At 37.5% G+C, this 14945-nt stretch overlaps 1 protein-coding gene across 4 annotated transcripts in view; it reads right to left on the bottom strand.

Moving 5' to 3' along the window:
* The window catches only part of DGKB (diacylglycerol kinase beta), a 554780-nt gene that overhangs the window by 381969 nt on the left and 157866 nt on the right, over positions 1-14945 (bottom strand). For all 4 annotated transcript variants that reach the window (XM_080663708.1, XM_080663707.1, XM_080663710.1 and 1 more), the window contains 3 exons: positions 14045-14119; positions 10459-10578; positions 1243-1360 (listed from right to left, as the gene is read on the bottom strand). In XM_080663708.1, the coding sequence (XP_080519834.1) occupies positions 1243-1360; positions 10459-10578; positions 14045-14119 (313 nt within the window). The remainder of the gene's footprint in view (positions 1-1242; positions 1361-10458; positions 10579-14044; positions 14120-14945) is intronic.

The following is a 14945-nucleotide window of genomic DNA, read 5'->3' on the forward strand; positions in this document are numbered from 1 at the left end:
CCATGAAAAATAATTTTCCTTACAAATACTAGAACTTTAAAACAAAGTACTTCCCCTGTACATGGAGAATGTTCTAGTGAAACAAACCTTTCAAATGGAACCACCATTTAAAAGCTGGAGTCAACACCTGACAATTTCATGTAACTTATTAAAATCCTTAAACAAGAAAACACTTAAATGTGGCCCTGAAGCATGTTTTTTAATGTGAGATAATACATCTGAGAGAAAGTCTCAAATTCTCAAATATACTACCAAAGAAACTGCTTGCTAAAAATAATACCTGAAAATGACGTATTGTATGGAAGCCAAGTAAGAGATTAGATTTAATATAAACACACAAAAATGGCATGTGTTTAATAAACTTGACAGTTCCATAGCCGAAAAGGGTGTGGATGGACAAATCACCTGACCAAGACAACCTCACACTTAGGTGAGGAGGACACAGCATACCCTCTGTTTTAACAGAGGCATCAGGGGATGTAGAAGTTTCTCAGACATACATGGTGCTGATTTAAAAACTCTTAGGTGACTTATAAATTAATTTTAAAGTAAACTATTAGAAAATTCTATTGGGCATGACTCACTTAATAGAATGCAATTAAAACTGAAAAAATAAATGTACTGAACTGAAAATAACACCCACAACTCATGAACTGGCAAGGCTTTGGATTCCAATATCCATTAATCACATAGGAAGTTTCCTCACAATAGCATTAAAAATAATGTGCCTACGTTGTAAGATTAGTTTGTATTTCTTGTGATTTCTTAATTTGAATGCAAAGTGAGTCAATTAATTTACCTGTTGTTTTTTTTTAAAGACCTGAAGGAGCTAACTCATTATGAGAAATCAATGGAATAAGGTGGCTAACTTAGAAAGAAAAAAAGAGAAAAGAAAAGGATAAATCTGAAATAGATATAAATAAGAGAAACTTATGGAAATGTTTATAATAATCTCAGTAGAAATGGAAACAATGAGTAAAATTAAACTACAGGGAAAAGAATATGGCTAATGAACTGGAAAATGTCCTTAGCTTTTTTCTAAGTGAGCGTTTTCTAAAACTGAAGAAAGTTGAAAGGAGAGTGGCCTCAACATTCAGAAGTATACCACAGGGAAGTATAAATCATAGTTACAGGAAGGGTCAGGCTCATTCCCTAGGTCTCCATCTACAAATGGGACATTTCCATAAATCTCCACCTCTCCTCGCTGGAGGTGATGATGTCCAGGCGGAACAACATACTCACAGGAGCAGCAGAGGCCCTGCTTGCCCACCCCGATCAGCATGTTCAGGCAGAGGTTGCAGTAGGCAGGTTTGTTAAAGTGCTTGAGTCTCCACACATGCTGTCCATCATCTTTCACGTTCTGCCCAGGACGTAAGAGAAACAGATTGCACTTAATGAAATAAACAGTGGAATATGTAACTGCCAATAAAATTCAGAGCTGGACTGAAGCACTTGAAGACAATCTGTTATTTCATCCCTGACTTTCTCCAAGGTCGCCACGGAGTCTAGAAAACCACATGTGCGCTGGTGGAATGAAATCCTGCTAACAAATCTTGGATGCTATAGCAACCCACACATTTTTGTCTAATGTCAGCGGTTCATCAGCATGTCCCAAACTGTCATGATGACCTACCAAACTGAGGGATGTGTCTGCCTCGCCTTTGAATACTTTCTCGTTAGTACAATCCCATAAACAAATAAATGAATAAAGAAAGAGAAATGAGTGAAAGGGCCTCACAAATGAAAGCTTGGAAAGAAAATGTTAACACTTGCTTAGTAGTGGGAATATGCAAATTTTACGTCGGTGGTTAGATCTTGTCAGAAGGCTGAAGGATGGGATAAGGAATAACACTTAATGGTCAATTATTTGTGCTAGTCTAAGGCTATTCTAAGGATTTCCCTACATGTTATAGTTTATATTAATATATTTTGTATGTCTCCAAGAGTAAATTTTTTAAATTTAACTTTTTAAAGACTTAAATTACATAATCATTGTTTCCTCTTTTTTAAAAAAAATAAAATATGAATAATTGTAATCTCATAGGAAGGTAGTAAAATATTAAAACTGTATTACTGTATTTGTTTACAATAATCACTATAGTTATTTGCCACAATAAAACCTTAAGTTTATATTAATTCACATTTTAGCAAAATAATTGCAGTTACTATTTATTCTTCTAAGTAAAACACTATAAAATATCATAATAGCTACATCACTTAATAGGTATTTAATCACATCTGCATTGTTCAAGATTAAAATAAAATGAAATGATGATGCTTATGAATGTCCTGAACTCCTTATGAGAAGTTTAAATGTACTAAGTAAAGTTATTACACATCGTTACTTTTGTTAACATTATTTTCTCATAATATCTAGTCTTTATGTATCATCCACCAAACTGTATTAAATTCAACTAATTTTAGATATCATTTATTGGTATTATATCAAAACCTTTATAGGTCATAAGTGGCCAAGTTGTAGTAAATAAATATTAAGAAATACATTAACCTAATAAATTTTTGAGCACCTACTATGTGCTGGGGCACATACTCTCTAGCAGTGGAATAATATAAACATGTCCAGATCATCTTATTTCTCTTGATTAAAAAATATTAATAATGTTTCCTAGCAACTTTTTCTTATTTCCAGTGAAGAGATACACCACCAAATTCGTTGAACCAGATTAGATCCATAATAATTAGATCTCAGATTAGAACCAGAAATGTCAAATTTGCATCAGAATATGAAACATTAGTGGAACTGCTTCCTGGGAGATGATGCTCCATGGGCCTCTTAAATTTCTGTACATTTTGTAAGCAAAAGAACTGTCCTTTTTTTCCCAGACTATCTTTTCAAACAGCTTTAAACAAGGAGTTGTGTGTCCCTCCAGAGTAGAGGGTGGGTTAAAATAAAATTAACATCTCATCCATCTCAGCAAAGTTTAAGCAGGTTTATTTCCTGCACAATATAAAAGACTTAGTTTCCCTAAGGCGTGGTTCCAAGCTCTGATGGTCTGCACAGGAATTACTTGGGCCGGAATCTATCACCCTTCTGAGACTTCTTGGGCCCAAAGGACTGGCTCAGGCATGAAGCTCCTGTTTGCTTCGCTGTGAGCTAACACGTCCTTAGTCTCTGACCCAGGAGTTTCATGTCCTCTGTTAGCATCCAGAATGAAACTGGCAAGCTTACTTGTTATCTTGTAAGGAGGCTAAAATTTCAGACCCCTTCCAGTTCTTGACAATGCTGATTCATGCTTCTGACAAAGAAGAAGCAAGCTCTCAACAAAAGCACTTATGCAGAAGGTGTCCTGGAGGGGGCTTCAGGAAGCATAAGTGTTTTAATTTTCTTCCAAAACATATGAAATAGGCTTTGTAGCAATTTCTGGGCCCAGCTCTTGTTTGCTTGAGTCATAAGATTTCTAGTATGTTTATCATATGAACAGAATGCTTTATCTAACTGTTTAACTTTGCTATATTTTTCAAACTGTTTATATTTTTAAGAATAAAACATCCTGATGTGAAAAGTTTAAGTAATGAGGTTGTTAATTTTTCAAAAACATATTGATAAAGCTAATGGTTTCATGTTTAAAAAACATTTTAAGTGAAAAGAAGAAAGGAAAAATCCAATTTTCATATGTATTGCTGTTCTTATCATCCTTGTCATTTTATTTTTAAATGATTGTCCATTACATGGGAATTAGCCTCATTCTGTTGAAGAGCACATATGGACTAAGTTAGCTGGCATTTTCCTTATCAAAAATAAACAAGTCTGAGCGTGGGTGTTCTGTCAATCAGAACACTTAGCCATGTTACAGGCTGCACGTGATGTACAAATCCATTACCCAGACATAAAATGCTTTACCAAAAAAACAAATTAAATAGCTTTATAGCTCTTAGCCGGATATATTGCCAAAATATGCAAAAGATGAAATATGTATGTGACTTCAAGAGGAGAAATTGAAACTAGGAGCCAACTGCTTCTCAGCAGTGCAAATTATACTCCAACTCTGTATTTTCATGTCTTGTCTTGTCTTATTAAGATTATAAACTTGGTGGGGGAGGAGAAGAATCTGTCCCTTGCTATATTCTATCAGCCAGTTGAGAATGTCCCTATCAGTACTTCTGTTGCAAATAAATATTTATTGTCATAGAAAAGAAGTACTTTTATAAGGAAGAAAAGGGAAGGAAATGTGGAAGGCTTGATTCCTGGCCTCCTCTGAAAATGTGGATAAGCCATTTCACCCTTCTTGTCTTCCTCTCTAGTAAAATGAACGCAGCCACTTTCCTCTCCCAGGCCATGGTGTGGGCTTTCATTATACAATACCTGTGAAGTCAATTTAGCTCCTCAGATGCCTGGTGTTATATAAACAGCAAATACGATCAATGTTATTGGGTTGAGCTTTGTAACATTCTAATGTTTTAGCCAAAAGAGTTCAGAAGGATGTTTGTATGCTTACCATACTTTATTTCATAAAAATCTTGTTCTTACAGAAATGTCTTTCTAATGTTTATAAAATACTGTATTTTATAAAAAAGCAGCTCAGTGATGTGGTTGTGACAGAGACATGCTCGATGAAAAGGAAGCAAGATCACAAGAAGCACCGGGTCTTCCTCTCTTTTTAATCCCCTAGAAGTCAAACGGAGGTTTCAAAGGAAAAATGCCCTTTGCAACTTTTGAAATGTATTTCATTATCAATAGTAATGTCTAAAGTTTTCATTTTTTTCCCCTGAATACATACATTCAAGATCACATATAGTGTTCAACTGTACTAGGACTATTATAAATAACTAGAGTCCTGGTACACAAAATTCGTGCACGGGGGCAGGGGGTTGGGTGTGTTCCTCAGTCCAGCCTGCACCCTCTCACAATCTGGGGCTGCTGGCTCCCAACTGCTTGCCTGCCTGCCTTCCTGATTGCCCCTTAACCACTCCCCTACCAGCCTGATTGATGCCTAACTGCCCCACTGCCAGCCTGATTGCCCCTAACTGCCCTCCCTTGCAGGCCTGGTCCCTCCCAACTGCCCTCCCCTGCTGGCCATCTTGTGGTGGCCATCTTGTGGTGGCCATCTTATGTTCACATGGGGGCAGCCATCTTGTGTGTTGGAGTGATGGTCAATTTGCATATTACTCTTTTTTTAGATAAGATAGAGGCCTGGTGCAAGGGTGGGGGACGGCTGGTTTGCCCTGAAGGGTGTCCCGGATCAGGGTGGGGGCTCCCTTGGGGCATGGGGCGGCCTGGACGAGGGGCCTGTGGTGGTTTGCAGGCCAGCCACGCCCTCCGGCGACCCAAGCGGAGGCCCTGTTATCTATTTATCTTCTATAATTAAAACTTTGTAGCCTTGAGTGGAGTCCAGGGCTGCGGGAGCTTGGCTTCCTCCATTGCCGGGGAAACCCAAGCCTCCTGCTCACTCCGTGGCTGCAGCCATCTTGGTTGGGTTAATTTGCATATGTGCTCTTGATTGGCTGGTAGGCGTGGCTTGTGGGTGTAGGGGAGGTACAGTCAATTTGCATATTACTCTTTTATTAGATAGGATATCATGTTTTCAAAAGACCTCCAGGATAATTTCCACCGATGTCTCCACAGAAATGCCCCTACTCCCACACCTAGCCAGGTACCATTTCAACTGACTGCAGGTATAACATAGAGAAGAAATAACATTGCAAATTAATTCCAACTCATTAAATAATAAGCGCTATTAAATTACTTCACTTTTCTAGAAATATGAAAGAAACTTCTGTTGTAGACTAAATGATAAGCTCTATCAGACCTGAGCAAAGGGAATGCAGGGAAAAGTTTTAAAATTCTGACTGGAGATGCAATCAGCTCCTTCTCTCCAGATCACACTTCCTGAAGACAGGCTCAGTACCCTGGCATCCTTGGGATTCAAATGCAAACTCAACAGTGCCTAACACCACAGTCATTCTCCTTGAATGACTAATCTGGAATCTCAAGAACTGTTGAATTTATCCAGCTTAACACCTTTCAAGATTGAGCCATGTATGAACAAAACAGCAACTCAAACAAATTAAATTTTACCAAAGAGAGTGTGGAACTTAAATTTTCTGAACACAGCTTAATCTATTAATACACCACCTTTTCCCTTCCATTGTGCTCAAAACTTTCATCGGGGATCTCACTTCATCAGCAATCAGGAGGCAAACCAAAGGATTCCTTTTACTTTATTGAGTCAGGCCAAGAGAAACACAGTGTCCTAAAGCATTCCAAGCATGGCAATGTATTAACTACCTATAGGGATTAAAGAGCAGGATTCTCTGAGCACAAATAGCGAAATATATATACTGTGTGTGTGTGTGTGTGTGTGTGTGTGTGTGTATACACACACACACTAGAGGCCAGGTGCACAAATTCATGCACAGGTGGGATCCCTCAGGGTAGCCTACAGGGATTGGGCTGAAGCCCACAGTCCAACACCACCTGCAGCTCCTACCTGCCGTTCCTGCTCTTCCTGGCCCCACTGCAGCAGCGTTCGCCAGCTCTGCATCTGGCACCCTCCCCAGGGGAGTGACCTGCGGGATTGGGCCAAAATTGGCTCTCTAACATCCCCCAGGGGTTCCTGATTATGAGAGGGTGCAGGCCAGGCTGAGGGACCCTACTGGTGCATGATTGATTGGGGGCAGAGAGGGACCACGGGAGGGCTCCAGGGTGTGTCCAGCCTCTGTCTTGCCCAGACCAGATTTCACAACCCCAGCAGCAAGCTAACCTACCAGTCATAGCATCTACCCTATGGTGGTCAGTGCACGTCATAGCGAGCAGTTGAGCAGCCTCAGCATATTGTTAGCATATTAGGCTTTGATTGGTTGAACAGTTGACAAGACACTTCACATATTAGGCTTTTATTATATAGGATACCTCATTGTAAAAATCATACAGGTCAGATGTGAGTACAAAAATTCAAGATTAAGAAGTCAAGGTAGCTGTGCTACAAGCAAGGCTCCAATTTAAATGTGTATTCCTATTTATATAATAATATAAATTTAGGAATTTTCCTTGAAAAATCTAGTAAAGATCTAAGACTGCAGATTTCAGGAATTTGTGCATTATTAATTATCTTGTTTTTCCTGGAAAAGGACTGTCTGTACTGAAAGACTATTAGAAGGAAAGGAATATCCTTGACTAACTTCTTTGTATGTCCAGAAAGGATGACAGGCAGGCAAAAAGCAAAATAACCTAGTTAATAACAGAGCCAGGGTGGAGACTGATTTGATGATGTTCACTGTTTCTGTGCACTTTCTTCATTAGTATTCATGGCTTGCTGGGGTTTTCTAATTGAGATAAATAAAAATTACCAGATTTCTTTCTTTTAAGTGACTAAAAACAAAATTTAAAATCTTAGTGTTTGAAGACTGGTACAACCCCTATGGAAAACAGTGTAGAGTTTCCTCCAAAAATTAAAAATGGAGCTGCCATTTGACTCAGTGATCCCACTCCTAGGAATATATCCTAAGAAGCCTGAAACACCAAGCAGAAAGATTATATGTACCCCTATGTTCACAGCAGTGTTATCTACAATAACTAAGCTCTGGAAACAGCACAAGTGCCCATCTGTAGATGAGTGGATAAAAAAGCTGTGGTACATTTACACTATGGAATAGTATGCAGCTTTAAAAAGGAAGGAGCTCTTAATCTTTGAGACAACATGGAGGGACCTGGAGAGTATTATACTAAGCGAAATGAGCCAGTCAGAGAAAGACCAGTATCACATGATCTCACTCATATGTGGAAGCTAATGAACTAAACAAACTAATGAACAAAATAGATCCAGAGATATAAAAGCATGGGACAGACTGAAGATTCTCAGAGGGAAAGTGGGTGGTGGAGTGGAAAGAGATTAACCAAATAACTTATATGCCTATATGCATAACCCATGAACACAGACAACAATGCAGTGAAGGGCTGGGGAGGGGGTGGGAGGAAGGAGGAGAGGGATGGGGGAAAAGACAGGCATTTATAAAACTTTCAATAATAAAGATAAAGTTTTAAAATTTTAAAGAAAAGAAAATATTTATGTTTGTAATATGACAGATTAATGATAGAATAAATCAGGGGTTAGCAAACTATGGCCCTTGGGTCAAAACTGGCCATCAACCCGTTTTTGAAAGTAGTTCACTGAACCAGAGTCATGCTCTTTCATTTATGGAGTGTCTGTGCTTGCTTTTGCTCTGAACTGTACAGTTGAGTCCTGCAAAGAGTAAATTATGAACTAACTGCCCCTTTATAAAGTTTTCCAAACACTGGAGCAGAGTTTCTTACAAAATACAGTGGGGGTTTTTTTAATTCGTTCAAAATTGAAATATCTTTGAACAAGACAAATACCAGAGAAAGAATAAGTCTCAGGTATAGATTTTTATTATAATCAAAATCACATATGCCATGCAAACTATTTCCCAGCAGATCTAAGAGACTGTACCACTTCATATGGAATATCATAAAGTTTGAGGAACTTCTAAGAGAAAGGAAATGATTCTTACTCTCAATCATTTGTCCTGACATGTTCTGATAAACTACATTTCTGGCACAGCTATGATTTAAAATAGAGTAGCTTTTAAAAGTTGGTTAATGGAGAAAAATAAATGACAATAAAATCACAGCTGCTCTGGCTTATATTAGAAGTGAGGATTACTCTCCCAGGGCAATATTCTTATCTGTGTAATTTGGCTAGTAAACCACAGTCACTTTCAAATACACTGTGGGACTTAACATGCAATGTCAATTAGAATCTACTCCCTGAACTCATAATTGACAACAGACATGAATATCTAGGACAACATAACAAGACTGGGCCCCACACTAAATGGCTGAGTTCAACCCAAAGCTTCTAGAGTTCCAATTTGATAAGCAAAAGTGTATGGGGGCGGGGGAGGGAGAGGGATGGCCTAGAGGGAAATGACAGCATGAATCAAATTCTCTACAGGTAATAACATAACACATTAACTGCCTGCAGAAAAGGAAATAAATCTCAATTACAAAAAAGCCCTCCTTACTGTGTCATTCCTGCTTTGTAAAAACATCATGCCTTGGGATTAAAAAGGAGTTCCTAACAAATAGATGCTCTGTTTTGCGATCATAATTACATGGCTTATGAATTTTTATTAAATAAAAATTTAAAGGATTGTTGGCTTATTGTTTTTTAAAAACTAGAGGAGAAAGGATGATGTTTTTAGAATTGTTCAGTACAGGGGAAAATCTAATCTTTGTAGTTGAACATAAATTTTAAATAATGTAGCCCTGCCCTCCAGTGGCCATCACTGGGAATACAGCTTTGAGCCAATTTGGTTACTTACTTTGAAACCCTAAATTGCTTTTTCCTATTAAGCTCCCAAAACAGGTCTTTTGACTAAAAATAAAAAGTATCAATTTAATAACATGATTATAAAGTAAATTATGTATCACCCGTATCCTGATGAACATTTATGGCAAATAAATTTACTGCTATGCTAGAAACTGATGAGGTATTGTATATTTGCTTAAAATATTTTGAGGTAAATCCATATAGATTGTGGACTATATTTAACCATGCTATCTTCACAACTTCACAAATACCTATATTTCTGAATCAAATTATAAAGAGTGGTTTTCAAAGAAAAACATTTCAAAATCTTTCTTGATATTTAAAATATAGATGATTTAGTCTTCATATATGCACTTTCCTATCCAACCCCCCAACTACCAAATGTTTGACTTGCTCATTCCTTCATTTTCTCTCACTCGCTCATATTAGAATTTTCATCAATATTTAGAATAAGCAAAACTTTAGCTTTAAAAATATAAAAATTCCCTCCAGGGAACCATTACTATTAGAACTTCGTGACTAGTCATTTGACAACTATGCACTAAAACTTAAACTGTTAACATTCTGTCAAATTTTTTGTTTTCTCCCAATAGTCTTATTTCATATTTATTGATCATTTTTATTCCCTTAAAGCACTGTTTCATTGCCACTGGAGGCACTGATATAAGAAAACTTTTGACAGGCTTGGAACAAAAACCTGGCTGATCTGCTCATATGTAAGAAAAAAAAGTGTGTGTGTGTGTGTGTGTGTGTGTGTGTGTGTGTGTGTATCCTCTTAACCACCTTGATACATAATTATGTCCTCCAAGTATTGTTTATCAACTAAGTAGATTATCTTCCTGGGGAGGGGTGCTATATGGTGTGGGATGAAGAACCACAGAATGCAGTAATATTGGGGTTTACTTGCATTAGATAAAATAATGTTTGTAAACTAGATTACACTTTAAACCGAGGAGAGAGAAGTTAAGCATTATGACAAGTATTCTACACAGGAGTTACTGTTCAATCGCACTGGGGCATACTTATTGAAAGGTCCAGGCACCTACCACATGCTCAGTGGTTAAAAAGTAGCCAGGTCAATTCATTACCAAAACGTATGAGAACTCCAGACCCAGCGCCGAGGCACCCGCTCTGTGAAAATGCTTACGTTTTCCAAGCCTAGGAGCACAAGGAGTGGGATTGTGGTCATTCCTCCTTGGATCCATTCCTCCAAAGAAACAGTCCCGTCATGATCATAGTCAATCTCTTCCATCATTTCATGAAGGATCTGAAGCAGAGTAGAGAAAAAGCTTGCAATAAATCAATAAAATACATTTCAGATGACACAACAAAAAACTACATTGGACTGGTTATAACTGTGATGAGCAGTTAAGTGGAGAGTTGAGATAACTATCTAGGTTATAATAATGTTGTACAATATTAATCCTATTACTGAGAATATAGTGGCTTTGTTATGACTTCCAGAATCTGACTACTTTCACTGATCAACTTTTAAAAAGAATTGCTAAACTTTTTAATATGTCTTCACTGAATGATACAGCTAAAACAAGAAGGTATCTTTAATTTAAAAGTAAAAATGAAATTGCTTTCTCTCAATTATTTTTTAAATTCAAATATATGCTAGATAATGTCTGAACAAATTAACTTCATGGCAAAGAGCTGAAAGAATTCTTTGCTAAGTGATACAAGGTGGGGAAATGAAGTTGCATTTAATTGCCTATCAGATCTTAATAGAGCCAAGAAGTTAAACAATCAAGTCATTTTTATTAGATTTTTTTTCTAAAGATGACTTGTACAAAGTGTCCCAAAATGTTCTCCACAGTCTGTGTTAGTAATACCCTTGGTTGTACAGCAGTAATAACAGTATTAGAGTCAAAGTTTGTTGTAAGGATTAAATATGCTAATATAAGCATCTTCAAAGAGCATCTATCATATATATTAAGTTGTGATATAGGCATTATTAGTGTTATATTTGCAGAAATTATATGTGAGTCCCAAATATTTTCACTGGCTCTGTGTACTCAAAGTATTTCTCATCTAAGTTGTCTTCCCTCAGAAAGTATGTGAAAATCACACTCTTTTCCTTCAGAACAAACTAACAGGTATTGGAAAAAGACTTTTTTTGGAATAAAATGATGGTGACTAATTATTTCATTATTCTCAAAGTGAAACTCAGCAGAAATTATTCAGAATTTGGCAAATGACATAAGATCCTGTTAAAATGCCCTGCCCCGCCCTGGCCGGTGTTGCTCAGTAGGTAGAGAGACAGCCTATGCTTGATTCCCTGTCAAGGGCATGTTCCTGGGTTGCAGGTTCAATCCCCAGGGCACATTCAAGAGGCAACCAATCCATGTGTCTCTCACATCAATGTTTCTCTCTGTCTCTCTGCCCCCCTCCCCCCAATGTCTCTGTAAAAATCAATGGAAAAAAATATCCTTGGTTTAGAATATATATATATATATATTTATATATATATATATATATATATATATATATATATATATATATTATATATTCTGCCCCTGGAAGGCACTCTGGTGAACTAGGAGAAATGAATAAATGAGAAGAGAACTAAAATACAGATCATTTGATTCAGATGCAGTTTATTAACTGTATTTTCCTGTAGGTATTTATCATAATTAGAGTGCCTAGCCTCCAACTGTTTCCTTCCTTAGAGCATCCAGGCCCCCCTTTTCTCAAATCCATGCCTCTCCCTAGAAACATTCTGTTTGGAAGTGGTGGAACCCACTTCTGCTTTAAAAACTGATAGAAAGTGACCCCCCTTCCCTCTATCACTCCAGTGAGGACAAGAGGCTTGATTGATAGATAAATAATGTTGACAGGTATTAAGGCAAATGAGATGGGGAAAGTTGTGTTACATTACCAAAACCAAAAAGCACAACAGAATGTATAAGTCTCTGGTGTCAGTGCAAATAGTATTAAGATGAATCAAGCAGAATTCTTAGAATTAGATACATGTTACCATAACTTTTCGTCTTCCATGTACAAACTACAACATTGTTATGCACCTGAATTCACTGTGCAGAGAATGTGCATTTCCACATCCCCAAAAAGAAAAAAAATCAGTTAACACTTGAGAAGCCATGTGCCAGCAAGAATGATGCCATCCTTTATACATGACATTGCACGTGACCTTGGTGTACTTTATTGGCAAGAGTTTGCAAAGCAAGGAAATGCTATCATAGCTCTCACATCCTATCCTCATGCCATTATCATGCTATTAACTACATAAATGTGAACAGTGTTTGAAGAATAGGCCTTTAGAATTCAAATAAACTATAAGTCATTTAAATACAATTGATTTGTATTTGCTTAAATCGTGTACATGTTGCTTAACTTAGTTGGTTTCAAAAATAAACTAAAAATCAGTAACACTTATTAACTCTCCCCAAAATATTACTTTTGGCTAAAGGCAGTTTGTAATTAAGTATGTTTTAATATACATTTGAATTATGTTGTAACTTTGGTATAAACCTATTAAAAATAATACGTTTTAATGTGCTATAAGCATTGATAGATACTATTTCTTTAAATGATTTGATTAAAATCCTAGCCCTGACTGAAGAGCTTTGTACAAGTAACTTTAACATTCTGGGATCTCAATTTCTTCGTCTGTGCAATGAATAAAATAGTAGTATCTACTTCAGAGGGTTGCAAGCATTAAATAGCACATATACAAAAGATAGTACAATACACTGCGCACAGTAAGCTATCACCATCATCTTCTTTTTTAATTTTTTAAAATATTTTTAATTGATTTTTGCAGAGAGAGGAAGAGAGAGGAGAGAGAGAGGGAGAAACATCCAAGTGAGAGTGAAGCAATGACAGGCTGCCTCCTGCATGCCTCCTACTGCGGATGGAGCCTGCAACCTGGGCATGTGCCCTGACTGGGAATCGAACCAGGAACCAAACCAGCAACGCCCTGGTGCACAGGATCATGCCTATCAACTGAGCCACACCAGCCAGGGCCATCACCTTAATCACCTTCATCCTCTTTTATAACAACTGCTTTACCAATTTCCACATATCAGTTCTAGCTGTTGGTGGCATGGCATGACAGTAGCAGTGTCTGCCAGCAGCTTCTATTTCTCTGCACATTTGTAAGACCACCAGTCACATTCATTTCCACACGGAAAAAAGCTAAGAGGTTCAGAACATATAACCTCCTTGTTCAGGATCCACTTTGACCGTTAATCTATAATAATAAAAGTGTAATATGCTAATTAGACCAGACAGCCGAACAAACTTCCAGACTTCATTCCGGACGTCCTTCCAGATGACCTTCTGGATGAAGCTGTGGCGGCGGGGGCTGAGGCAGAGGTGGTTGGAGCGATCAGGCAGGCAGGCGAGCAATTAGGGGTGATGAGGCAGGTAGGAAGAGTGGTTAGGGGCAAATCAGACAGGCAGGCGAGTGGTTAGGGGTGATCAGGCAGGCAGGCAAGTGTTTAGGGGTGATGAGGCAGGCAGAGGGGTTAGGGGCAATGAGGCAGGCAGGCGAGGGGTTAGGAGCCAGCAGTCCCAGATTGCAAGAGGGTGCAGGCCAGGCTGAGGGACCTCCCCGTGCACAATTTCGTGCACCAGGCCTCTAGTTAGAAATAATATCTTAGAGTGATCAAGAAAAATCAAATGACAGTAATGTATTAGGGTTCCAAAAAAAGAGAGAAAGGCACCTTTTAGAATTTAGCCAACAGTTAAATCATTTGTATACCTACTGGATTAAGTTCAGTGACGTCCCATTCAAGGTACTCTGCCACATGCATCATCTGGCTGATGATGTTTTCTAGTTCCTGGAGCAGAGAGAGAGAGGGACAAAGAGAAAGGGAGTCAGTGCAAAGACTTACTAAATTCTTTAACTTTGACTTAGAGGAATTATTGGTTCAACCTGTTCCTCAAAAACTGAGTCATATAATTAATTATATAAATATTTTAAAGATCTCATTATACATAAAACAAGAGCGTAAATATAAACTCATTTTGTACTTTGTGTAGAAATCTTCACCAGGAGAGGGCACAATTATACAAAGAAAGAGTTTCTTCAAAAAAAATTTAACTGAAAAACTCTTTGGACAGGAGCATCTGATGAAAGTGGGAGCATGCATATTTCCACAAGATGTGACTTTTAAATCACTGAGTAACCTGATCTTTTGGCTTGAAAGCAGGTGTGGAAGGAAGTGTCTGAGGGCAATGGAGAGGTTTATTTTTATTCTGATACACTGAGAATGCATACCGACTGTTCTAGCCATTTATTAGAATAATTTGCTCTATTAGATGAGTCTTCAGGGTCAAGATTGGGAGGCTAAGTATGTGTAGAGTTTATTTTATGAGGGGATAGAATTTTAGTTTGAATTTTCACATTATTCTTCTCAAAAGTCCACTCTTTGAAGAATTGCTAGTAAATACATATGGCTTTGCTATATAAATTAAAACATTTTATACCCATTTATCTAATGTTTTAATTTCTTCCCATCTCCAGAAAAGATTAAAGGTACATTGTAATGCTAGTAATTCAATGACATAATTAAAAGTGGTGTTACATAGTCTGACAATTTAAACTGTAAGTATAAAAGAGTAATACTTAAGTATATTAATCAAAGATCATTCTACTGAAATTTC

This window comes from Plecotus auritus, assembly GCF_963455305.1.
Source record: "Plecotus auritus genome assembly, chromosome: 4".
Classification (NCBI taxonomy): domain Eukaryota; kingdom Metazoa; phylum Chordata; class Mammalia; order Chiroptera; family Vespertilionidae; genus Plecotus; species Plecotus auritus.